At 41.3% G+C, this 26,368-nt stretch overlaps 2 protein-coding genes across 5 annotated transcripts in view; one reads left to right on the top strand and one right to left on the bottom strand.

Annotated features, from left to right (window-relative positions):
• Nucleotides 1–26,368, top strand: part of LOC309711759 (uncharacterized protein) — an 80,743-nt gene that overhangs the window by 13,422 nt on the left and 40,953 nt on the right. The gene's annotated exons all lie outside the window — the stretch shown is intronic.
• The window catches only part of fto (FTO alpha-ketoglutarate dependent dioxygenase), a 114,725-nt gene that overhangs the window by 54,441 nt on the left and 33,916 nt on the right, over nt 1–26,368 (bottom strand). For all 4 annotated transcript variants that reach the window (XM_082542109.1, XM_082542107.1, XM_082542108.1 and 1 more), the window contains 2 exons: nt 23,537–23,656; nt 7,296–7,420 (listed from right to left, as the gene is read on the bottom strand). In XM_082542109.1, the coding sequence (XP_082398235.1) occupies nt 7,296–7,420; nt 23,537–23,656 (245 nt within the window). The remainder of the gene's footprint in view (nt 1–7,295; nt 7,421–23,536; nt 23,657–26,368) is intronic.

Genomic DNA, 26,368 nt, shown 5'->3' with positions numbered 1-26,368 from the left:
CCTGCCGGCCACGTCCCGTCTTTGTAGCAGTAATGAACACAGACAGCTTGGGGACGGCCCTCCTAGCTTGTCCCCCCTTCTAGCCTCCCTGCTTCAGGGCAAAGCTGGGGGCCCTGGGGTGACAGAAACGCCAGAGATGTTCCACTCACTGACAGGTAGGTCCTACCTGGCCAACCTGCTGTACACATTTGCCACGCAACACACACACAAACACAGGGACAAAGACGTGCATGCATTAGTGCCATATATATATGTGCACGTTGTAACTGCTCACACGTGGTAATGTTCCTATGCATATGCACAAACTGAAGAACACACCAACACACATACACACACACACACAAGCTGACCCGGTGTAATTCCTCCAGCACACGGCTAGTGACAGGAGCAGCTGCGGCCGCTACGGCAGACAGATGAAATTTTCATAACTATCTCCTCCAACTTCCATCCTCACCTTCAGGATAATTTATGACCTGCCTGCCAGCCTTGAAGAGACAATATGCTTGCTATGAAATGAAGTGTTCCAGCAGTGTAGGTTATAATTAACAGAGAAGGGGAGAAAGATGTGTGTATAAGGAGTGGGAGGGCTGGAGGGCTCCCCAGGTGGGGTGGTTATGGTAGATGGGATCAGGGAAAAAGGGAAAGGATGGAGCATGCGGCGTGCACAGATGTAAAATCTACATATGTGTGTATTTAAATACCGCATACATTGCTGCAGTTAGCTCTGTGACTCCAGCATTAAACAGCAGCACAAAAGTAATTAACCTCCCAAAAAAAAAGTGCCTGTAATAAACAAAATCCAAAACACAATGAAATCTTAGAAGCATCTGTTAAACAGATTGTCTCTGTGTTAAATGAGGCCTCCACATCCCATTATTCTTTATCATGGTTCCCAGTGGTACAGTTTCAACTAACATATTGATTTAAATAAAACTGGTTCGTACAGAGGGCCAAATAAGCACCTTCACAGTACTCAAAAACAAACTCGATTTAGAGCAGATACACAGTAAAAACTGTGATTTCTGTGAGCACAACTTCCATCTTCTCATAACGTTATGTTCTCAATGTTTGTTTCACATGCATGCCACACATCCTCACCCAATCATGCTCTATCAGCTCTATGGGATGTTGGGTTTGACCAGAAAGAATGTCCTGGTTTTCCTGACTACCAGTAAAACAGGCCCAAAACTACCCCACCCCTTACCACACTGTCTATTCCAAACACAAATCTTGTTTCCATATTAAAAAGGCAGCTTTTAATGGGCAGCTGTCTGTGCAACAAGTGTGTTTAAATGGCTGTGGGACTTTTAATGACATTTTCAACTCTCTCTTTCCCGCTTTCTATGCCGCATTTCTTTGCCAAGTTCTTACTGTGAAAGGCATAATTATGAAAATACTGTTTTCATTTGTGAATCAAGTCAAGGATAAGCAGAGGAATTTAACAAAAGAGAGTATGAGTGCGATACTGACTGCTGCTGATGTGAGCCTTCTGTTCCCACAGCAAACCACAGAATGAGTGAAAGCATGTACCTTAACAACTAATTACTAACTCGCATGAGAAACAGGCAGCATAGAGATAAGTGCATATTTACATGGGTAAAATTTGTTTATGCTGTAAGTAGAAGGTAAATAAATACAATCACCTGTCATCTCGTTCAAAACAAATTAATGCAAGAATAAGGCATACTCTGATGTACTTTCTAGCCTGGGAGCAAACTAAGATGGGAGGACGATTACTACGGAAACAGCAGCTGTGAGGTTCTGCTGAGGTCAGGACATGTCATGCATAACTGACTGATTGCTTAACAGGGGTGGGTGCATGAGAGAAGAACTCATAATTTACAATCAAGCGCACACAAACACACACCTCACAAACACCCAGGCCGCAGACAATCTCGCTGCACGAACGTAACTGGTCTAAGGGACCACACAGACATGTTTTAGATAAAGACAGACAAATTAGATGACAGAGTCTTAGGCAAACCACTGCGCTTGCGCTAATTACAGGCTGGCCGGCGATAAAAGAGGCAGATGACATGTCCTTATTTGTTTTCTCCCTCAGTGCCCAGAATAAAGTAAACACAGCGATGTAGATGACGGCAAAAGTAGGTGGTACAAAGAAAAAGGCACACAGACAAAGGTACAGAACACGGCTGCGGGTTGGGAGTTCAGCCCACCACACACAGGTGTTTACCCACCACTGCAGGAGAGAAACCCTTAGGGTAAGGAGATACAAGTATGCACCCAGCAAAACTACTGGCTTGTAACACGTGCCAAGGAAAACAAACTGGGCCAGCCCTGTCTGTTCTGTTTGCAAAACAGGACCACTGTTGTGAGAGTGATGAAGATGTAAATGTGGGGCTGTTGTCTGGGAGATCTGATTAACCTGTCACCTCGAGTTGCAACTTACATCACGCAGGCACAGTTGACAACATGCCCGGATTGACCTGCCCCAAACCAGACCACTGGTTTAATGCCAGTACAAACATCACCACCGCACCGCTAATTAAACCTATTTATTTAAGATCTGATGCCACCTTCTCTGCACTGCACCCTACAATCTCTGTTTTCCAAAATCATGCACATCATAGACATGTGGCTGTGAAGTCAAATGAAAAAGTCATGTAATGACAAATTTTTTAGAACAATAACACATGGACACATGGCAGATTTGATAGATTGATGGGAACTTGTGTCTGTAAACACTTGAGTGAGTTATCTATGTCATGAGCAATCCCAGTGTGGTGCCACCACTTCTAAAACTTTTAGTAGACCTGTTTGTCTTTATCATAGACACGAGACTGACAATCTTTCCAACTCCCATCTGGTACAGAGGGACCTCCATTGTCTCCGAGCTCCCTCTCTCGCCCCAGCACGGGAATCAGGGCGGGGTCTGTCAGAGACAACACAAAAGAAATGTCACCACTCTGAGAATGAAGTGCCAGCCGAGGAAGGTCTCTCTCCTTTCTCTGTCACTATGCATCTCTACAGGGGTGCAACTGGTAGCTGACAAGACTGTTGGGGTCATCCCTGGCTGGGCACAGCTTCAACTTCAGCTCTCTAGCCCCTGCTGGCCCTGAGTGACCCGTGGGTTTGATGACAGACTGGACCTTTTGTGTAGAAGCGGCCTGTCCAGGTGAGGACAACAGTGGATGACAATGGCAGGAAACATAAAGCCGATAGAGGCTGGGAGACAACCCTACGGGGTCATGGGTCAAACTGGACAGCTGAGTGATGAGTGCAGCTGTGAACACGTGGACCTCCTTCTCTGCCCTTTTAACTCTGCTTGCCATGTCAGCTGATGTTTCCTTTGTCTTAGGATAAAGACCTCACTAACTTTCAGCACACTGGAGAAAAGTAGTAAACACAGACAACAGATGTATTACGCCACAAATTCTGATTGTACAGCTATGACAATGACATCCATCCCAACCTGTACAGTGTTATAAGCTCCTTTTCAAGAGGTCACTAGAATACAATTACAACAGGACACTTGTCCAAAAATTATTTTTAAACTGTGAATTAGTTTATTTTTGAACTAAGGTAGAAACTAAATATAAAGAATGTTACTAAACATACAAGAAACTAGATATTATCTAACTTTAACATAAAAAATCTATTGTTTAAAAGAGAGAAAACCTAGTTGTACGCATTTATTTATGTAGTCCATTATCACAGCAAGCTTTGCAGTGTAAGATAGTGTATGTCCGTCATTGCTTATTCTCATTTGGTATGAATCCAAAATGCTGCTAATTTGCAGCAGTTTCAAGGATTCAGTAACAAATTTGTTCAGTCTTTGTTGTCCTCCATTCTATAATCCGAGGAGAACAGCAACTGTAGCATAAATAAAGAGGCCTATTTTAAACCTTGTAATGTATTACCACCCCAGTGCCTCCAAACTACACCCTGTTCACACATCCTGAGCTGTCCAACTGTTTCCAGTGCCAAAGGTCAATGACTGCCTACTCTCCTACTGGCCCACACTCAGAGATGGGAAGACAGGGTTGCCAAGTCAGGCACAAACCCTGCTTTGGATCATAAACACCTCCGTCTGTCTACCCTCCTCTTTTCTACTCCACAGAGGTGAGTTAGGTTTTCACTCTGTTAATCTTTCACTTCAGGCCTTCTCGCTTTTACATTGGCCCACTGGAGAACATAGAAGGGGAATGAAAGAGGGGTAGTAAAGGATAAGAATGGATAAAAGAGCAGGAAGAAAAAGCCATAGAGAGGGCCAGATGGGCACCTTCACAGTCCATTTATCAAACCCAATGTGGCCCTCCCCTCCCCTCCCTACTGCTCTCATGTCCTAAACCCCCATGTAATTCTGTAATGATTTTCATTATCATATAATGACCTTACAAAGCCTACAGCAGTTTGCATGGTCAGTACAAAACTCGCAGCTGTTCCCTTCAGTATTTGCTTGCTGGCTGTGACAAAGCTTTTTGTTGTTGTTGTTGTTGTTATTTTTTCTAATGCCCAGAGCAGTGACCTCTAGGTTTTGCAAGGTCAGCATGAGGTCACCTCATCCAGGATATTCAACAGTAGCCACACTGTAAGCACACAGACTGAAGACAGCGTCTAAAAATGCATAATGAGCATTGACAGCAAGATAAAACAAAACAATTCTCTAAATATACTGCAGAAGACTGCAGGCTGAAGAATTTTCTGTGTATGTACTTCCAGTGTGGATCCTTCATTACCTTTGTTAAACCAAAAACCTTCCTGGTGCCACTGGGATGTGCCATTTTCTATCCTAATGGAGCTGCTCCCTAGAGGTTGCGTCTTGCTCTTCAATCTGCACTTCCTGTGTGGCATACTGAACTGCTCTGCTGCGGCACAGTCACCCACCCATATAATAATCCATCTATTTCCAGGGTACTCACGGGGCATTTACCAAAGGGACATGGAGGGCAGCATCTATCAAAGAATTCACCATGTGCATCAGGAAAACCCAGTTACCAGAAAAGCTCATAAGAATAAAAAAGCTCTCATAACTTCGTTGGCTCAGAGTGAATGAATGGACTGCTTCCACTAGCACGGTGAGAGCAGGCATCACTCACTCTGAGTGCCTATAAGTCAATGGTGAAGAACCACTGGTCACCGGCTCCAATTCCTCTTTCTTTCCTTCTTGCTTGTACTAAAAATGGCTCGCAGGCAGACAATGGCAGCTGGTAGGCCGAAGTTCCACAGCAAAGAATGCTACTTTAACTGGTGTTTTAGAAACAAAAGTCAGTGAGAAACTTAATCAATCAGCGCTGCTTGTTTATGTTTATGGGCCTCTAGCAAAAGTCATCAATCATGCTTTTTTTTTGTTCCTTTTTCCATTATATTTTTGCAAGTATTATATGCTGAATGGAAACCATGGAAACAAAAGGCAGTGTTATGATGAAAGCTTGCCTGTTGAATATTGTGTGGAAACCTAATTAGAACGCTAAATATAAAAAAGCAACAAAATGAATCAGCAAATTAATTTTAGTCCTATTTTAGTGAATGCTTTTATGAAAATAAATGATGGTTTGAATACATCTGACTGGAGTGCACTACAATTCCCTCACTCTGCGTCTTCTGTAATAAAGTGCTTCTTTAATTCAAAATAACGACTTTGCCTCTTAGTAGTATGCATGAAGAAATTAAAACTTTTTCATGCTCAACAAAGTCGAACAATCCCTGACCCTCATCAAATTGCTTATCAGTACCAGTACTTCCCACTTAACATTGCGCATAGCTATGTGTTTAGTTTTGTGAAAATGCTATCTGTTGACAGCCACTTGACAGCATGACCCCTGGCTTTTCTGTAAGAGAGGGTGGTGTAGTTTAGGGATAGACATAGAATGTGTGTAAGGGGAAGAAGAGGTATCAGGAGCAGCTGGAGTTCAAACATATTGTGTGGGACATGTGCCTTCCACCAAAACTAATCTAATCAGTCTTTCACTGCTGATAGAGTAAACGTCTGTCTGCTCTGCCGGCAAGGGCTGAGCATTTCCTGTCCCAGCCAGTGATGCTGGTTGTCAGCATCTTAGGGTGGGCTGAGCAAAATGTAGGGTCAGACATTGTTAGCTGGTGGTAACATCACATTGTGGGTGGTGCGGGAGAACTGCGATGGTAGGGGACAGTTCTGATGTTCACTTGAGGGTGGGGGTGGCGAGATGGTTTCTAGCTTTCAGCACATGCCGCTGGAATGCACTATCAGAGCAGGCCCTACATCAGAGTTGTGAGGCACTGGGCGTTGACACAGCAAAGCAAGGTGTGTGGAAACAGCCTGTTTACAAGACTCATCTGGATGGGACAAATCTAAGGGTCAACTAGAGGGGACAATGCAAAACATAGAACAGAAGAATAGAGTGCCTTAGAAATATGAGGGCGTAAGCACAACAGGAATTTAACATGAAGTTTTCAAAAGAAAATGGATTTGTAGCCTTTGAATTATCTTCCTGCCGCTTTGCTTTCACTAAGGTTTAGTGAAATGTCTATTCTCACATATGGGTTCTTGTCCGCATGTAACTCTGAGGTCAAAACTATTGAAAGAGACAATAAAGAGTATAGCAAATGTGAATGTAGTGGTCATGTGTATATGTAGTGTTTGTATGTGTCCGTGTATGTGCTGGCGGAGAGAGTAAATGGCTAAAACTAACAGCTAAAACAACACTGGTGCATGTGTGAGGCCCTTCTTTATCTGAATGGATAACCGACGTTCTAACCCCTGTGCTCTCCTTCTTTATCTGGAGGGAAGGAAGTGATTGGGCCTATCCAAGACACATGTGTCATTGTGATAACTGTGATAACCGCCAGGCCCGAGGACCTCAAACCAACACCAACCACACCATTGCATATCTCTGGAATTCACACCGATTCACTGAAAATGAATGATCAATGCACATTGAAGCAATGTAGGCCTGATGTGTCACCTTTTGCAACTCGTTTTTATTTTGTTTGATGATGTGATCACAGTTAATAAATCTCTTAACTGAGAACTAGATATTGACACATTTTACTACTGCAACAACACTACACGAGCTATAATAATAGCTCTGGGTTTGCAAGTGAAATGAGGTGAAATGAGATATTATCTTTGCTTTCTGCCTTGGTTTGTGTAATCTTGAGGAAATCACAGCAACATGCATGCATTACTTATATTTGATCAAATCAGTTTAGAAAATTAATAAACGTTATTATTGGAGTGTGATGGCATTTCCATTTAAAATAGGGACTCATAACTGATAGACTACATATCAACAGATGTTTGTTTTTTTTTGAAGATCAATGGAAGTAACAAAGTTGGTGGTATATTGTGTTACCTGTCTCTCCATGTCTGTCTTTGCTGGTGTCTGTCTGTCAAAGCAGACAGCAGGATCTCTGCCATCTCCCTCCTTCCTTCTTCTGCTTGGTCTTCCTCCTCCACTGCAGCCAGGAAAAGCATAGTCTGGATAAAAAAACAGCAGCAGAAGTGGAAATAGGCGGTTCAAAATAGAACTGAATGGAAATATGTGAAATACCAGTAGAAATGGGAAAACTTCAGTAGAAAGTGGACAGGTAGAGAAGCACCATTAAAAAGTGCTTTAAATAACAGTGGTTGTTTAAACCCCACTACAGTGATTTACTCTATTAAATTCTACCCTAAATACTAAACAGAAAACTTGCAAAATTGGGTAGAAAGACCTGAAGTGAATCCTGGCGTGCTTGTGCTTCTATCCTTAGTTTAGAAATTGCACAGCTCTGAGCCAAGACTCAATTATACCATCCCTAGGATGACAGCATGCAGTAAGTCTAGTATAAAGTCAGTTTCACATCAGAGGATGGGCAAATTACACCCAATATTAGAGTGTGAGTCAATTAATCACGTCCTGCACAGCACAGTGTAATGTGTGAGTATCCCCCTGTTGAACATGAATTACAGGCTGGCTTAAAGTGTGACGTGGCACATCAGTGATAATCGGAGACATCCCTGCAAACCTTCGCCTCCAAGTCCTCCGCAGCCTCTAAGCTGGTTGAGAAGGAGTCAAATGAAAAAGGATCTGGCAGCCCAAATTAAATGCAGTGCTGTCAGCCACACTCAAATCCCTCTTTCCCCTCACCGTCTCCCTCTTCTTCTCTACCCTTCACAGACTCTCTCCCTCTCTGAATATCCTTAAATGTCTCCCCCCTCCTTTGCCAAGCCTCTGAGAAGTGATGGATCTGTAACTCTGACTGACTCTGACGCCTTGTTAAGAACAGTCTCTTCCTGTCACATCCACCAGTCAAGCACGTTCATTTCTTCCCATTAACAGTCACTCGCTTCCCCAGTCATCCAACCTTCTTTTCAAAAAACCCACTATGTAAGGGAACCTTCATTTCTTCCCCTCACCCTGTTTTTTAATCCCTTTCTGACAATACACCTGTCTGTCTTAATTCATGTGAAGATACGTTTGATTGTCTCTCTGTGTGTGCGTTTCCAAAGGAGAGCAGTAATATGCTTACTTTCTCTACAGCACACAGGACAGGTGTCAAAACATGTGGTGGTGTGTGACTGATTATACCTGACTCAGAGGAGACACCAAAGATTAAGGTGACCAGGAGGAGGCAGGGCCGGCTGTACTCCCTATGGAAACTGTGCCTTTCAGTTTGGATCAAACCCTGTCCTCCTGGGATGAGTGACAGGCTAAGAAAGTGCCAGAAAGTGTATTCAGACTGTATCACCATCTCAGCTGGTAGACATCACATTGCCATGCTGACCGTGTAGCACAACGCTGAAGAGAAGTGATTCACAGTTGATCTGAAACTTGCTCTAAGGTGCTTCTAAGCTTGCTTCAACTCTTCCCAAAGCTGACTTTGGATCAAAATGAATAACAGGGAAAGACTGCACATCCATCCATCCTTTTCTGCTTCCAACTGCCAGGGGTTGGAGCTTTCATAGGGCCACAGGCAGGGTACACCCTGGACAAGTCCAGCCTATCGTAGCCACATTTTCAAAATGCTAAATTATGTTGCATACACTTTACTCAAGTGAATCTTTGTTTTTTTCACCCAACTCAATAATTCCACTAAACACTACCTAAACAACCTCTGCTTTTGTTGGGGTGTGTATATATTTATGAGTGTGTATCGAAAGCTTCTATTTGTTCTCTACAAATTTTTGTGAGTACAGTGTAGATTTTTGTGAGTAGAGGTGTCCCTCTTATAATTTAAATCTGTGTTAGCAAGTCTCTTCCCCACAAAAATCGGTGAATGTCTGTTTGCACGGATAACTTTGTGCATGTATGATCTAGTGTTTAGAAGACCCAGTGCTGAGAGAGGCCTTCAGGTTTAGCCCCAGGCTGATCCCCGGGCCATTTAGACACCCTGCTGGTTGTTTACTGGTCAAGCCCAACCTCAGTCAGACTCAGCCAGATCACAGTCCTTTATCTCTGGGTCTGTGTTAGGACTAATCAGCCCCCTCTTTTCTTGTATTTACCCTTCGATGACAGTAGCTGTCCTCAGTCTACACCTCTCTCAACCTGACGCTGACCACAGATGTCCCCCTGACCCAGGCCACATTACAAGGTGAATGAGAGGACAAGACGTTCCTTGGTACTCTTTTCATTGGTCCCCAGACCCCATATTCAACCCTGTCTATTTTACTAAAGTTAGGCATAAACATTTCCGGGCCTGTGCAGAGGTGGGGAAGATAAACAAACATGCAGCCAAGCTGAGGTGATATTTTGGTTAGTGGAGAGCTAGAGTGATGATAGTGTTCCAAGCGAAGGCTGGCTGGTGGGCAGCCTGGGGCAGCTCACTAACACCTCGAGCCAGGACTGTATCTTAACACCAACAAGCATCTGTCTAGTCTATCACATAAGGGCATGTCACTCATTCAACATAGAATAATACAATAGGAAGATTGTTGCTGCACATAGAGTAATATGATTTAGATCCTTTATAATGCAACAGAGAAGCTGTGAGTGGTCACATAAGAGCTAAGAAGCTGAAAGGCAAGAAGGTTAAAAAAAAAAAAAGATGCATGCACAACTGAAAGTTTGCACTCCATAAACCAGACCTACTAGCTGACCACCAGAGTGTCAGAGAAACTCTTAACACCCAATGAAAATGCCTTAGCTGACTTTATCCCAGGACTTTCCGGGTACTCCAAGTACTCTTAAGCTCACTGGCACTCTCTTTTAGGGAACCTTTCATGTCTGCAGGCCACAAATGCTTCAATTCCAAAATGAGCTCCCTTATGAACTTGTTTAAAAGACAGAGGTGAATTCTAGACGAGAACACCATCTAGATGATGACTAGATACCTAAAATAGGAAGGAGGTAAACAAACTCACAAGTAACACTAAACATTCCAGAAATTTGGCTGGTGGCTGGTGTTAATTTGCCACAATAGTGCCTCCCAGCCTAACTGCACCTCTGTCATACTGGCAACCTCCCCATAGGTCTCCTTGCCACTAGCATGTGTAACAGCCCAGCAAAAAGCCAGCAGACTCCCCAGTGTTTCTGTTTGCCAACATCTCACTGTGCCCATATGGAGGCAAGAATGGAGATAACTAGTAATCCTACTGGTTGTGACTGTTAAGCCATCACTGTGGACTTTAAACAAGATCCGGTCTCTATTACATAGTATTTCTATCATTTCAAAGGGTTTTTTATTGAGTGACTCATATTTGAATACTCCATGTGAAAATTAGGAAAATAATGAAAAAATAAAGGCGGTGCGGTCTGGGTTTGAATCCAACACCTGGCTGGTGGAGTTTGCATGTTCCTACTGTTGGTATTCCGGGTTCTCTCCGGGTACAAGATTAGGCTAGGTTATTGTCAATTCTAAATTGGCCATAGGTATTAATAACACTAAATTTGATAAAAGGAAGAGTATGGCTGGGTGAAAAAAATTTATATTTTTGTTGATAATTAACAGAAAGTGGTGGAACTCTTGCAAAGCTAAATGTTTCTGTTCAACAGGACAATGAGTCAGAGGTCTGCTAGTTTGAATTCTGAAAACGACTGACTTACAAGTGATAATAGTGCCGAGGGAATATACTTGAGAAACATACTAATATTGTATAAATGACAAAGATCTACCTTTTCAGACACACACAACAACAAGAAAGTTTAAAGTCAAAATTCATAATATAAATGTTGCTATATGCCAACATTTCTCCTTCTCGCGGCTGTATGTTACGTGTTCTCTTCTGTTCTCTCTCATTTGTCTTCTTTCAGATATTGTCCCCTTCCCTTGTTCATAAAAAGGTGTTTCTTTTTTTATTGTCAGTTTCTCTTGCAAGCACTCACATCACTTTGACGCAAGTTATTTTAAAAAATGCATTAACATCAACGGCTCACACAAGCACACACACACACACGCACACACAAAACCACACACTTCCTTTTCTCTCAGCTGTTTAATTTTTACTGTCCCCTTCCCACACCAAATCCAGCATAGCACTCCCGTTGCATGGTTAACACATTAGCAAATATATCAGGTTTTAAGATTTAACCCTTTTCTCCACATCTCCAGACACTCCATGGACTTTTGTGACAGTTTAAGTTCAGCTGCTCTGACACCTGATTTCATAGGCCCTAGCAATGAGAGTATGACAGACCCTTAGCTGCTTTCATCTCCCTCCTTACTCTAATACAAGAAACCAATATCACTTTGACCGCTGGTGGAAAAAGGCATTGAGCACCTTGCTCACAGGAATGGATAGTTTCTGGTCTCAGATGTAAACAACTGGGGAGCTGTGATCCTGGTAGGGCTCGCTCCAGTCTGGACAAGGGATCTGTGTATGTTTGCTGCATGCCACCAGCGAGTTACTTTGCACTGGAGGGGACTCTGCACCGGTGGAAAAATTATATTAGCCAAGGAAGAAATAAGCCCAGACCACATTCACTTTCCTGTGACATCACATTCAAAGTCATAAAAACTGTGTGTGTGCGTTAGTATGTGTGTGTATGTTTTTTTTTCCTTGCTTTGTGCCTACCATCACACGATTACAGATGGCTCAAAATTGAGGCATACCTGAAATGAAATTTACTCAGTTTCCATTACATAAGATTGGTTGATAGGGTGTGTGTGTGTGTGTGTGTGTGTGTGTGTGTGTGTGTGTGTGTGTGTGTGTGTGTGTGTGTGTGTGTGTGTGTGTGTGTGTGTTCGTGCGCGCTTGTGTGAGAGTGAGAGAGAAGAATGAAGGGTGTCAACACTGTTGATCGGGGTTGCTAGTGAATAAAATGAGAAATGCTTTATGAAAATGTTCACTCAAGAAAAATTTAAGGAAATCTTTATTTTGTATATTTATGTCTTTTTAAATCATCTGAGCAACGGTTAACAGTTTATACAATTGAAACATTCACACTGGCGGATTTCAAGGCTTTAAATTTACTCCCAATAAATTATTTTAAATCCTTTTGCAGACCTATAACAATAAAAAGACTGATATATTGCACCTTTTGTTTTCTATACAGTACACATTATGACTACTGCAATTTATTTTCTATGCCAAGATCTCTAAAACATTCAATTGAAACCTTAACAAGATTTATTTTTTTGATAAAACAAGATATTTCCCGCTTTGTGTGTGTGTTCTCGCAATCTCCGTGGTGACAGAAACCTAGGCCTTTCTGCCAGATTGACCTTTGCAAGGTCGCAGCTACCATCAATTATAGCAGCCAGTAAAATGGGGTTTGCTACACACAGCAGATTATATGGAGTGTAAAACATTAGAAAAATGTGTCTGAAACATCAGAGTAGCATGTCTGAAGTGACAAAGGGTGAGTGGGAATAGAGACAGTCCCAAAAAGGGAAGACCCCTGACAAGTGGTTTTGTTTGAAGGCATTGTGACACAGTCAAGTGGGCAGGGATGCTTTCTATGGGCCCACGGCAGTCCATCTTATGGACAGAATACAAGCAGGATGGAAGGACATATGCTTTGCACAGGGTCAAATGAAGCAGAACTCTCGGGCTTTTGTGGTGATCTCTTTTGGTGGCAAGAAGAAAAGCAAATCTGTTGTCAAGTTGTAGCCCAATGGGCCCACAAATATCACATAAAAATTCACCGGCCTGTTTTTTTGGGGGGTTTTTTGCAAGGCTTTTGTCTTTGACCCATGGTAAGGAGTGTCCGTCCAGTTGGCCTTAATGGCTAAACCACATAGTTCTTAGTCTGAATGAGCTCTCCAGCACACTGTGGCAGGGGCTACACACGCACTTGTGAAAACGGCACACCGGCCTGGCTAGAACGCATAATCCATCCATCACAAGAAAGCTTTGAGAGGCGCTTTGACTAATTCAGGACAATGAAGACAGAGCTGGACAGAGATATTTGCGATGAGCGTGACACTCAAGCACCTTCTGTTCTGTTGAAACCCCCTTTCTCTCTTTCAGTATATGAAAGCTGAGTCTAGATTCTAGCTAGATAGCAGATTGTGATCGGCACCTCACTCTCCTGCCAGTAAAAAGCTTTTTGCTGACTGGGGCCAAAGCCAGCCTTTCTAAGCCCTGAAGTAACAGCGTTACACACAGCACCATACTTCAAGTCTTCAAAAATGCTAAACCAATAAAAAGGATTTCCATCCATCTAAACATGCTCACATAGAAGAATTTTGTTTGAGAGGGGGGATATGCCTGCAGGGGCTGAAATGTTCTGCTAACAAAGTTTTGATTGAGTAAGAGAAGTCTGAACACTTCTTCAGTTTCTGAATCTGCCTGACAGGGCTTCTTATATGTCCAGTCTGACATCAAATTTGAATTACTGGTAGATGTACAGTGAAACAATGACTGTATCTTAAGTAGAACAGATTAAGATCTGCAAAATTATAGGCCATAAAATACAATTTAAGTGTTAGGTCTGTATAGTATCAGCCATGAAGGAAAGTTAGTTTTACACATGCCAGTTTTGTTTTTTGTTTTTCAACGTAATGGGTAATCAATAAATTCACTTTTGCATCACTGTCTGTAAATAACCTGTCTGTCTGTATTCTGCTTCATTCATATACACAAGAGTGGTACTGCACATGCCTTACACAATTCTATACATACCACATGGCGATACAGTAATCGTAAATGCCAAACACATAGCGCAGCGACATATAAGTAGATTATGGACTTGCATACTCTATAAGATTCTGTCTACTTCAAGCTGGCAGGGAAGTCAAAGACACCGTTGGAGCTTTTACATTCAACAATTTATGTTCAATAAAGCACCTATGCTCTTAAAAACTGTGGACTACACTGATATCATCTAATTAAGTAAAGGGAATTAAAAATGCACCTATCGTGTTCCTAATTATTGCCATGAATCGCAAATCTATTTTACATTGTATTCAGATATCAAAAGGCAGTCAAGTTCAAACTTCTTTTTTATGACATTTGTGTTTGCTTTTTGGTTGCATTTTTGGTTTAATCTTTCAACAAAGTGGCCCTCGCTGATCAGCGGCCAACCATTATTGCACATGTTGTGTGTTGAACCTTTTGATCAGCCCCAGAGGACTTTTTTAAAACAATCTGTTCTTTCAAATGCATTGCCATCAACTGGCAGCAGTGAAAAGGGAAAAAAAAATAAAATACAGACTGGATCTAATATGTGTTTTTTCTGATTATCGCTATGGTCATTTATAGCTAAAGAAGTCATTTTAAAACTGCCAAACTTCTACAATGTTTAAATTGCGCTATTATTATTCGTTTTGGAAAATGAATATGCAAAAATTACTTCTAATATGCATTTTAAAAAAATACATTCTAAACATGCTTAATTTTCTTTTTTTTGCATATTTAGTATATCTTCCCTCCCATTGTGTTATGCGTGTATGTGTGATTACTCCTCACCCAGGGAGGCTGATTAGAGTGGCTAAAGGGTGTTTATGAGACAGTTAGCCGGGAGGAGATGCCACCCTGCCGCTCTCACCCAAATAAAAGAGCCATTTATTACATCCAACATGACCCTCTCATTACACACAAATAGGAATTAATGAGTGCTATATCGGGCACTCCCAGCAGAGCGAGGCAGGGCCCACTAAAGGACTAGCTTTAATTACACTGTCCTACATCTCACCCATTTAACACCACCCATCAGATCACTCTATCTGCACTGCAAGGGTAGCAGGTAGCAGGGTGGAAGATTAGTGTTACCTAAGAGGACGGCCAATGAATGTAAAACAGGATCTATAGTTAAATCACATTTAAAAAAAAGCTACCTGTTACCACCAGTACACTTTTAGGCTGTTTAATACAAAAACACAGATCTCAGGTTTTCTCTACTAGGATATCCTCTTCATACTGAACATGGCAGTTTTGAAAGGTGCACAGTAAAGCACTTCCCAAAATGCTCCCAGGACTTACGTGGCCTTTTCCAGTTTCCAGCATCAGCTTTTCATTTCTCTGATTTACTTTAACTCACAGATCCTGATACCAACTTCACTGTTTACCTTTATAACTTTCTTCCTCAGATATCAGAAAAAGTCACAACCACCCTGTCTTATTTTTCCCCCTTGTTCCACTTCCCTAAACCACCTCCATCTTCACTCCCCCCCCCCCCCCCCCAAAAAAAATTATACAATTATCATCCACAATCTTTTCCCATCTTTTCTCCTTTTCTTTGCGTTTCTTCAAGCGAATCAGGCAATTTTACAGCGTCTTCCCACCAGAATCATATCATTCTCTCCACCCTCTCCACACATATTGTTTTTAAACAGGACTGTGTATTTTAAAACCCAGATTGCTGCTCCAAACATGATGGCTGCTCCAGTGATTTTGAAGAATTAGCGAGGTACCAAGGTATTAAATACTTGTTATTTTCCTGTAGTAGTTGCGCACTTAAACAAAGGAAGTGATCATGGATTAAATTTCCACCACCTCTGATCCTTTACATTTAAGCTTGCTTTGGAGATGAAAAAAAAACTGTTATCTGAAACTTTTTAAATTTATTGCATGAACAGTGTATATCAGCTTAATTCCGTAGTTTTTGACCCCGCTTTTGTGTCATAATAACAAATAACAGACTGCTATGTCATAACCTAAAGACTTTAGTTTCCATTTTTGTTCTTAGTTAGGGTCTTAGGGGATTTTTTTTCCCATTGTTCACATTGAGGATCCATAGTTGGGGTGGGCCGTTTTCATTTTCATTAATTGGTTTCATTTATTGTTTCACAATGTGTGGGCGATATAAAGCCCCCCGAGACTCTGATTAGAGACTGTACAAATAAATGTGAAATGAATTTGAGCTGACGTGTAGATAAACAATAATGATATCAACCACATGACCTGATGAGGATCTAGATTCAGATTTAAATGATTTTATTAAAAGTGTGTGCACAAAGTTCAGAGTATGAGAACTCTATTTTTGTTCTCTGCGGCTTACAGAGCTCGGCGCCACATTGCAATATGCATACTGCTATTTCTGAGTGCGGCGAAGATTGTACAAGCTGTCTTCATATATTCAATATTCAAAAAGATTAATATTTTCCTAAAACGACATAAATTGAACAATTTTTTTTCTTTGCTTTTTACAAATCAGAGTGTTTTCTTGTGTTTGTGCCAATATCTTTTACTAAACCATTTTGACATGATTGCCTGCAAGAGTAAACAATTACACCTGGATCAAAGTGCAATAATTTTATGTCAGGTGCTAGTTAGTAGTGATGTCTATAACAGATTGGGGGTTTCAGTGAGATGCCCTGAAATCTCTTTCATCTTTTTAAACTTTCTTTCCCATCAAGGCACTTTTCAACAAATACTCAGTCCCTCGCTGCATCTCTCCCTCGCCCTCTCTCTCGCTCTGTTGGTATGACACATGAAGCTGGGCCCTGCAGCCAACCCCAGCGTCCGCACAGAATGCGATTAAGCTGAGCAGTGATTAATCTGGGCTGCCCCATAATTCCTCTTTACCACTTTAATGGATGTTATCTCCCCTCCTCTGAAGGCTTATCTTGCTGATCAGGGCCAAGGATGAAGAGAGGAAGAGGAGGGGGTGGCTATGAGTAGAAGGAGAGAAATCAAACCAAATCCATACAGAGGTAAGTAAATGAATAAGAAAGTAAATAAATAAGTAAATAAATAAATGTGGGGATTGAGGGAGCTGCTAAGCGGATAAGGCAGATCAGTCTCTGTAAAGTGCTCATTTGTTTTCTAAGACGACGAGACAAGCCGCCTTCAGAGCCCACTGATACAGTAAAAACACTGTCAACACCACAATTCACAGACAAACAAAAATAAATTATCCAAACTGCTGTCAATAAAACTCTCCATCCCCGCATTGTAAAGATGGGGCGTGCACAATACTGTTGCTGACAGTCAACGGTACAATGACCAAAAAAAAAAAGCCATTGTTTCATGTGCAGCTTCCACATTGTCACGTACAAGTCCTTGTAATAAATTCCAATTTTAGTCATCCACATTCCTGAAGCAAGTTTACTCAGGTCAGCTTTATGAAGGAAAAGGCAACACCTCTTCCCACCTCAAGAAGACTACAATGAGCTATCTATATCCTATTTTGGGGAAATAATTACGCATATAAATGAGGACTCATAATCACTTTAAACTGGAATTCATCAAACAGTGAGCTGCATTCAGATTTGGTTCGCTGTCACACACTAATATGTTGTGAAACACTATGAACTTTGACAACAAGATTGCAGCTCCATGCAGACATTTTACCACACCTGTGTGTTTGCCACTTTTATTCTTCTACATAACATTAAAAAAATATCTGAATATTGCATTACATAATAGCAACTTTGAAATATATTCAGGAATAAAAAATGAAAAACTGTAGCAATAGTCGCCATTTCGGATATCACCACAAAGCTTTTTAAAAACTTTTCTAAATGGACACCGGCGTATTTTTAAGTATGTGTGTATATCAATGCCTGTCCTAGTGTTTTTTGTCCTTCAGTGTCTGTGTTCAAGTATATAAATGCGAGTGTATGAGCCTAGCAAAAGACTGACAAGGTTAAACCTGTTCAAAGCTCTTTTTTTCCCCGCTTCGGCTTACAGCGATGCTGCAGCGAGATTCTGTCATAGACAAACCTCTGTGGGATTCCATTCAATACTACTGTACATCTTTAGGTACAAAGCTGCGGGCTGCATTGGCTCCAGGTAACATAAACGCTCCCTTCAAGCCACCGCGTATCTGCCCATGAAAATTCTCTAAAGGGGTTTAAGCATTTACGCAGAAACACTATCAGGCACTGCCGAAAATTCAGCTTACCCTGTTGAATAGGGACTTCAAAGAGAATTGCAAAATACCTTTCCACCGCTACATTTCTCCCCACTCTTTTTCCTCACTCTCTCCATGTGTGTCTTCCTGCTTCTTTTCATTTTATATTTCCAAACACAAGCTGCTGCATGATGTAAAATGTATTATCAGCCATATATTTCCTCTTTAAATGAATAATAACAATAATCTCTGAGTAATTTCTTTTTTATACAGCTCCATTTTAAATAGGGCAAAGCAAGCAAGCTTATATACAGCTGCAGGTAAACAACGCCAAGCAATTATGAACGTGTGGATTAGGCCTCTACTCTATGTTGTGCGATAAGGAGAAACAGCTGCTACTATCCAGGTAACAGCACATATTGACTGTCAATGAAGGATAAACTACTGTGCAGCTGCACATTTACTTCCTTCGCACACACTGCGGCCACACTGCACCCCCCACACACACAGACACGCGGACAGAAACATACAAATAAATCTGAAGCCATACACGCAGACACACATTTCGCACACGCACTATCTGTGCGTAAGAACTGCACAGAATTGAATATAATAAAAGTATAAGCCTATTTACGTAGTGTGGAGCTTTAAATGCAAAACAATATGATGCATAAACCCAGTGTGATTTAATGTAAGAGATAATAAATGGCTTCATAATGAGCAATAAAAATGGTCTTTAAGCAGTTTACTGCTTAGTTCACACTTATAATTAATCTGGGTTCCATGTGTGCATATAAAGTGGATATAAAACTCTGCCTAACTGTGCAAGTTAAGCGGCAAGCAAAAGAGAAAAATTACTGCTGGTAAACATCTGCAACGTGATTCAGCTTTAGCCCCTAGCTTTTTAAAATATACTGCCTTTTTCTCTCACCTGGACCAGCACGGCAAGCTCTCCAAATAATGCATTACAAAAAAATTGCTCCCTAAAATTATTTACGGCGTAACGCACAACAGAAACCATAACATTTATAATGTTTTACAAAGCCATCAAATAAGTGGAGAGGGGATTAATTGCCCCGGGCCGACCTTAAAATAATTATTTTGAGCGGTGCAACTCTAAACTCCAATGAAATTGATACACTTTGATAATTAGATTCTTGGCACTGACCCGCTGAAGTCAATAAAGGTTATTAAGGCCAATTGCTGTCTAAACGCATTACGGGCAGAGTAAACTGTCCGTCGGAGGCCCCTGCTACTTCAGCGCCAATATGATAATCCATTCTCCGTCCTGGGGGTTTCTTCCCTAGCGCCTGTGTCTCCACTCTGCCATACAAAACCAGATTGGATTCGCTTAACCTTTCCAGGACTTTGATCAAATGAGCTCACACAGCAATAACATTTACATTGACCCCTCCACTCTTGCTCCCCCCACACGCACACACACTACCAGCAGTTTTTTTTTCTACCTCCCCCTCTCCCGCATCCCTCATTCTCCAACCCCTCCTCAGCACGTTTGCTCAATAACCTAATCAGCTACTGATGGCGACCAGGCCAGGTTCTGTATGATTGCAGTGCAGCCCTCCTCGGCTGCCCAGATTGTTTCCAAAGACTGCTATTACAGTGAGGGGAGAAAAAGAAATGGTCGCCAAGCGCATCTCGGCTCATAAGCATACACATGCATGCAAAAGCCAGCCTCCATTATAAATCAAAGAAAGCAAATTTTGTGACACAGGGAGGGAAAAAAAGAGAGTGTGTGTGTGTGTGTGTATATATATATATATATATATATATATATATATATATATATATATATATATATATATATATATATATATATATATATATATATATATATATATACATACACACACACACATATATATATATGCACGTACTGTATGTGTGTGACCAAACCATTGAAAAACAGGGACTGACAGGCTGGGTGAACGGTGTAGAGGAAGACATGGCCCCGATACCACTTCCTGTTTTGTACATCTTGAAGTATACAAATGTATTCAACTGAATGGATCCCGTTTATTATGAAAGCAGATTAATTTCCTTGATATGTGTTGAAAAGATTTCCATCTACAAGGCTCGTTCTTCTGTCAAATGAGGGAGAAAGTGTGAGAAAGAGAGAAATACAGCAAGGTAGCGGGAGCGAGAGAGAACAAGAGAAAGAAAGAAAGGGAGAGAGAGAGAGAGAGAGAGAGAGAGAAGACTGAGTGCATTGAAATCTCTTTGCATCCGGTGGCTTTTGAAGTTGTGAGATGAGCAGCCACAGAAGTCAGGAAAGTGACAAATTAGGGAAAAAGCTGTACTGTGCAAGCAGAGCTGCTAAATCAATTAAAGTCATGCCGAGTGCATACATTAACATCAATGGCTCACACATACACGCAAACACACACACACACACGCACACAGGACAGGGAAAAAAGATATGCTCGTGGGCTCGCTGTCGCTTCTCCCCCACAGTGAAAAGAGAAAAGATAAAAAAATACCACACCGGTATTTAAAATATTCTGCATAAAGCCAAGACTCTCTGTCTATTGTCACTCAGATGGAAGCTATTCATTGTTGCTAGTTTAAGGAAATGTCACTATTGTATGATAGCCATGATAGCAGAGTCCTGGGGGAACAGAAGGCTGCGAGCCAGGTCTAAACGGACTTCGGCACCCTGGATCACAGGGGAATGTAAAACCTTTGAGTTAATGCCCTTCTTCCATGCTGCCGAAACAACCTTTTACCCTACGTACAGCCACACCTTCCAACATACACACATAATATAGTTTTGCCGTTCATTCACATAGGCATGCTAGAAGAGGCGGATTCTTTGTTTCTATCAAGGAACCACGTGAATTCATGAGGCACCAAAAAGAGTGGACTTGTTTTGTTTCGGGTCTTTATTTATTTATTTATTTATGTATTTTATCAGAATGTCATTCAAATGGAAGGATGAGCATTTGCATGACAACAGGCTGAGGAGCAGAGAGGGAGCCCCAGGGAGAGACAGTATCCATAAACAGGAGCTAGTCACCCCATATTGCAATATTCTTCATACAGACTAACAAACACATACATAGCCCAGCGCATCCCACGACAGTGTGTGCTAAATATGACAATAAAGAGGGGAAGGCTGGCTGTTTGTATTGCTGTTTTAGCAGGATAAAACAATGTGCTGCTTTATTGCTCAGCACAGTGTATAAAACAATACAGTGTCATTTTATAAACCCTATTTAAAGAGACATATATTTGCTATTCTAAAACACCCATGGTAATATCAAATTTGACAAAAATAATCCTGTATTAATATATACTCTGCAGGCAAGAGAAAAATCTAAGTAAATACATGGTAAACAGCGTCTGCACACAGTAGGTCACTTGTATTTCACTAAATTATACTATACTGTCAATTGCCAGCTTCAAAGTGTAAAATATATGCAATAAAGAAATGTGAGGGGAACCCACATAATTTAAATAACTCAAAGTAATTTAGAGAAATGTGTTTTAATCTAACGGCAGAAAAGCCACAGCTTTCAAAACCACCGAAAGGAAAATCTATAAGTCACATCTATAAAGTGCTTTTCATCAGCATATCAGAGGTCGATGCATGTATGTAAATATTGCTGGCAAGAGCAATAATGTTGTCCTTCATCACGATAGTGAATCATTACCTTTATGCATTCACTAGTGTATCATTTTTTGCACGGGTTCGATATGCATTCCTGCAGAAGACATACTTGCTTTTGTGTGATGTGACACTGTGATTAATTCAATTTGGTGCCAAAGTATTTAATCTGTAAAATTAATGTTCTAATAAACTCGTGTTAATGTAATTTGTGATATTTAAAATACCCATGCATTTATTGTTACACATGTATTATTACCTTATTTTAATTATTGCATTTTGTTGATTTAGCTTTTTATATTTTTCTAAAAACAACTGGTTTACTTTTTTTTCCCCCCCGAATTGCATAAGATCTGACATTAAGTTCCAACGACATGGCGGAAATCCATATTTGGTCACACATATTTTTTTTCTAAAATGCATAGTGGACATGGTTCACTTGCCCATTAGAGAGACATGGAGACAGAGGAACAGAGAGGGAGAAAGACCTCACATTTCACTGATGCCCTTTTCTAAACACAGGTCCAAATCACACACTTCATCTGGGCACGGAGGTAAAGCTCTAGATGAGTTTAGCCCCTGTCTACTAACACCCCCACCCACTCTCTGCCAGGCTGTTCAACTGTGTGAGAGAGAGGAGGAAAGAGAGACTATGACTAGAGCTGAGCAGCAGCGGCACTGTTCTCCTCCAGCTCCAGTCTTTATCCCCGCCTGAGCATTAGATGTGATTACTGCTCAGCGCTCGACACTGACAGAGACAGAGAGCTCCCAGAGACAGCAGGAGTGGGTGAGAGACATAAAGAGACAGAGAGCGAGGGAGAGCACAGAGGAAAAGAGGAGCACAGCTCTCTCGTTCCCTGCGATGCTGCTACAGTGATACAAGAGTGCCCCCTGCTGCTTCTGGTGTCTGGGTGTTAAACACACACACACACACACATACATGTGCACGCACTCTTTGAAATCCAGCTACGAGAGTGGGACTGCATAGAACTTGTGGGGGTATACCAAAAGCGAGACCAAGCATATGACTGTGTGGCTTTCCGCGCTGTGTGTCTACAGTGTGAGTATGTCTGCGGCACACAGAGAATTTACAGAACAGAGCTGTGACTAAGGTGACTTAATTATGAGTCTGACATTACTAAGTGATTCCTTTACAGTGGTGTCTAACTAATAGCTACGCACCCACGTTCCGCTCCCATAAAAATTCTGTGAGGCTACGATTAAACACTTGACACATCCTTAATAGTGTGGCGTGGTAAGAAGATAGACAATATACCATGTAATTTTAAACACACCCTCTCTGGTGAGGGGTATTATTGGACAGCAGATCACTTGTGTAGTTTGTGTAAGAAGCACAAGTAGAGGCGTGTTGAGCATTTAGTTGAAAGACTTATTTTGTGTGACAGCCTTACTACACTAGCAAAGAAACTCTTCATATTTTGGATAAATGCTCTCATTTTTATGTATTCCTATATTTTGAGGGTATTACCTATAAAGCAATAGTAGTAGTGTTTTAATATACATTATAACATATTTTTAATATAATGAAAATACTTAAACTAAACCTACTAACTGTTTTCATCTATGTCTCAGAAAAGAAATATCATGTGTAAAACCTAGAAAGCTAAACTCGCACAAAAAGATTTTATGGTAAACAGCCTACAAACTTAAATTTAGATAGATTTTATTTAACCATCAAAGTCTTAGTAAGTAATCTGTGTGACAATGAGTCGATGCCAAATGCAGTAAAAGTCGGGAAACCAGAGAGCAAAGCTGTCATGTGACTAGCAGTGTGTCCGAGCAGTCTCACCATGGTCTCCATGAGCTTCCAGTCCTTCTCCAGCTGCTCCATCGGTCTGGTCCACCAGCTGCAGAACCGAGCATAACGCTGGCCCTGAAACCAGTACTGCCGCAGCCACTCAAACTCCACCTTCAAACACAAATACACGTAAAACAAAAACGTTGTTCAGAGAGACAACTTTCATCTGATATTTACATAGATTATATATGCATTCCTTTCCCTGTTCTTTTCACTAAGTACATCTCTAAGTAGAACACTGACTTTTCTGTTTAGATACATTTACTTGTCAGAGTGTGAAATTATATGAATGCTTTTACAAATACAAAAATAAATTCTTAGTCCCTTGTAAGAAAATAAATTGGACATGATTTTGCACTGGAAGAAAATGACACATTCCCTTGAAATCATACTTGCTAATTCCATCTTTGAATTGTTGCACATTCTGTTTGTCACGAAATAGTTTCAAAGCACGTTCACTCATTTTTGACACGTAGATAAAAAAAACATCCTACCACAAATAGTACAAACATTGGTCATGTCTTTAAGTACAATCACACCCTCAAAACAATTTAGACACAAACAAGCCTACTGTATGTCTGCTCACACACACACACACACACACACACACACACCATTGAGCACACCTGAAAACTCCGCCCTCTCCTTCCTTTCCTCATTCCCTCCATCCCCTCCTCTCCTGCTCCGTCTGGAGATGACAGTCTTTACTGCCAAGCCGCTCCCCTCTCCTCCACTGGGAGTGTTTTTGTTTCCTGCTCTTTTGAAGTGCTGATTTAATCCTCGCACGGATGCTTCACGTAGCCAGGTGTAGCCTTTCTATTTCCAAGTGTGTCTTTCCGTGTTTGTGTGTTCGTACCTGAACTGTATGCGCATCAGTGCATTTGTGCCCTTGCAAGTATCTGTCTGCATAAATGCGTGAGCGTCTTTGTTAATGCGTATACAATCGCCAACGTAAATGTGAATGTCAAAGATTGCCCCAACTGCCACCAACGTAAATGTGAGACGCTGAGCTTCCCTCCCCCAAAACATTCTACAAAGCATCATCCACTGAAAACAATGCACGCTCCATTTCATGTTGACGTAGACAACTGTACAACACAAAACGTAGTTTCATACAATGGAAACGCATATAAAATAGCACGACGAGAGCCATTGTTCCTTTTCTGAAAAGTAGTTTGTTTATTGTTCTTCTAACAGAGCATTAGGCAAGCAGAGCTCTTTTACAGCTATGAACAGTCATCGAAACAGTTTAAAACACATTTATTCCAGCTGAGCGCTGCCATGAAATAAAACTATAATTTGGGTGATCCAAAATTGTCATCCAACTTTGACAAATTACGTTCATATATATAACTACGCTGCACTGACTAAAAAGTCACGGAGACCCATCTTCAGTTTGAGTTTTATTTTGAGCGACATCCACTGTAACTTTCTCTCTAGCACAAAAGTTTGAACAGGCCTGCAACTGAGCAAAAGACTGTCAGAAAATATGGCATAAAGTTTTGTCTCAAAGTATATTCGCAATTAGAATCAAGAAGTATGAATTATACTTGCACTGCATTGTTAAACCTGCAAGTGTATCACAGACAAAAGCAAGTATAGATTCAGCAAGAACTTTCCTGTCCTGTCTTCACACTTCACAGTGTTGGAATCCATATAACTTCCACAATCCAACATTTATAGTAACTTTATATAAGGATTTACCAGCTGTCGTGAAAAAAGAACGTTGATTATCTTCAATCTTTAGTTCTAATTTTTCACTCTTGAAACTCTTAGATTCAACTAACACTTTAAATTACAAAGCTTCGTAAGAGTCATGTGACCAAGAGTCACATGACTCTTACATTAAACTAACTTTATTAGCAGTAGCAGCATTAACATGGATTATATGTGTCTGAAGGATGTTTCCCTAAACTGAGTTTGTTTTTACAACAACAAAAAAAACTAATAGTTTTGAACTCAAATTAAGTTCCCAATATCCTGAACTCTTCTAATAAGAGCCACTGGAAAGTTTGAACACTGAACTTAAAAGATCCTGCGATTGGTGACATTTTTTAGTGGTTACTGCTCTGCAAAATGAGGCAAGACATCTTCCATACAGTCGCCCAAAAACAAAGGGCAAAAATTATTTACACAAACAACTTGAGAGGATTCTGTCCTGGAAAAAGGCTCTGATCACAGTGGGGATGACATGCAAGGACTGGGGCATGTCAGGGAGAATACACAGCCAGTGGCACTGCTCAGCAGCCTCTCAGTCACTCCATACAACCCACCCTTCAAAGAAATGTCATCCTTTATGGTCCCTTCAACACAATCCAAATCCACTCCCCTTCGATCACTACAGCTCAAACACACAACAAAGCCACACGAGCCAATATCGGACGTCCTTTTCACACAGTCTGTCCATCCTTCTATCTCTCTGATTGTCTGCCTGTCCTTTAGTGAGAAGAAACCAACCTGTGTCTCCACTTTGAGCTGACATGGCAGCCAGTCCCCTGCTGCGCAGGCCAGTGGAAGCCACAAAGCACGCCATCTAAAGCTACTGAGGAGTGCTGGCTATGTGGCATTTGGAGGCTAGCTACCCAGCTGAGAGTTACCAAGTAGGGAACTATGACTAAATGCCACCTATTCAGGTAGACAGATCGAAAGTGTGTGCGAAAGAGAGAGTGGTTGTTAGGCCTAGTTTTTCTATGAGATGGCGTGGGGGAGTGAGAGGGGAGTTAGTGACTCCCCTGAGGCAGTCGTTGTCATCTGTCCAGGTGATGGACACACCAACTACACATTAGCTGCACATTAGTTGACCGGCCTCCCACCGTGGCAACT

This window comes from Aulonocara stuartgranti (genome assembly GCF_965226115.1).
Source record: "Aulonocara stuartgranti genome assembly, chromosome: 1".
Taxonomy (NCBI): Eukaryota; Metazoa; Chordata; class Actinopteri; order Cichliformes; family Cichlidae; genus Aulonocara; species Aulonocara stuartgranti.
Note: the sequence above shows the minus strand (reverse complement) of the source record. Positions and strands in the feature narration are given on the sequence as shown.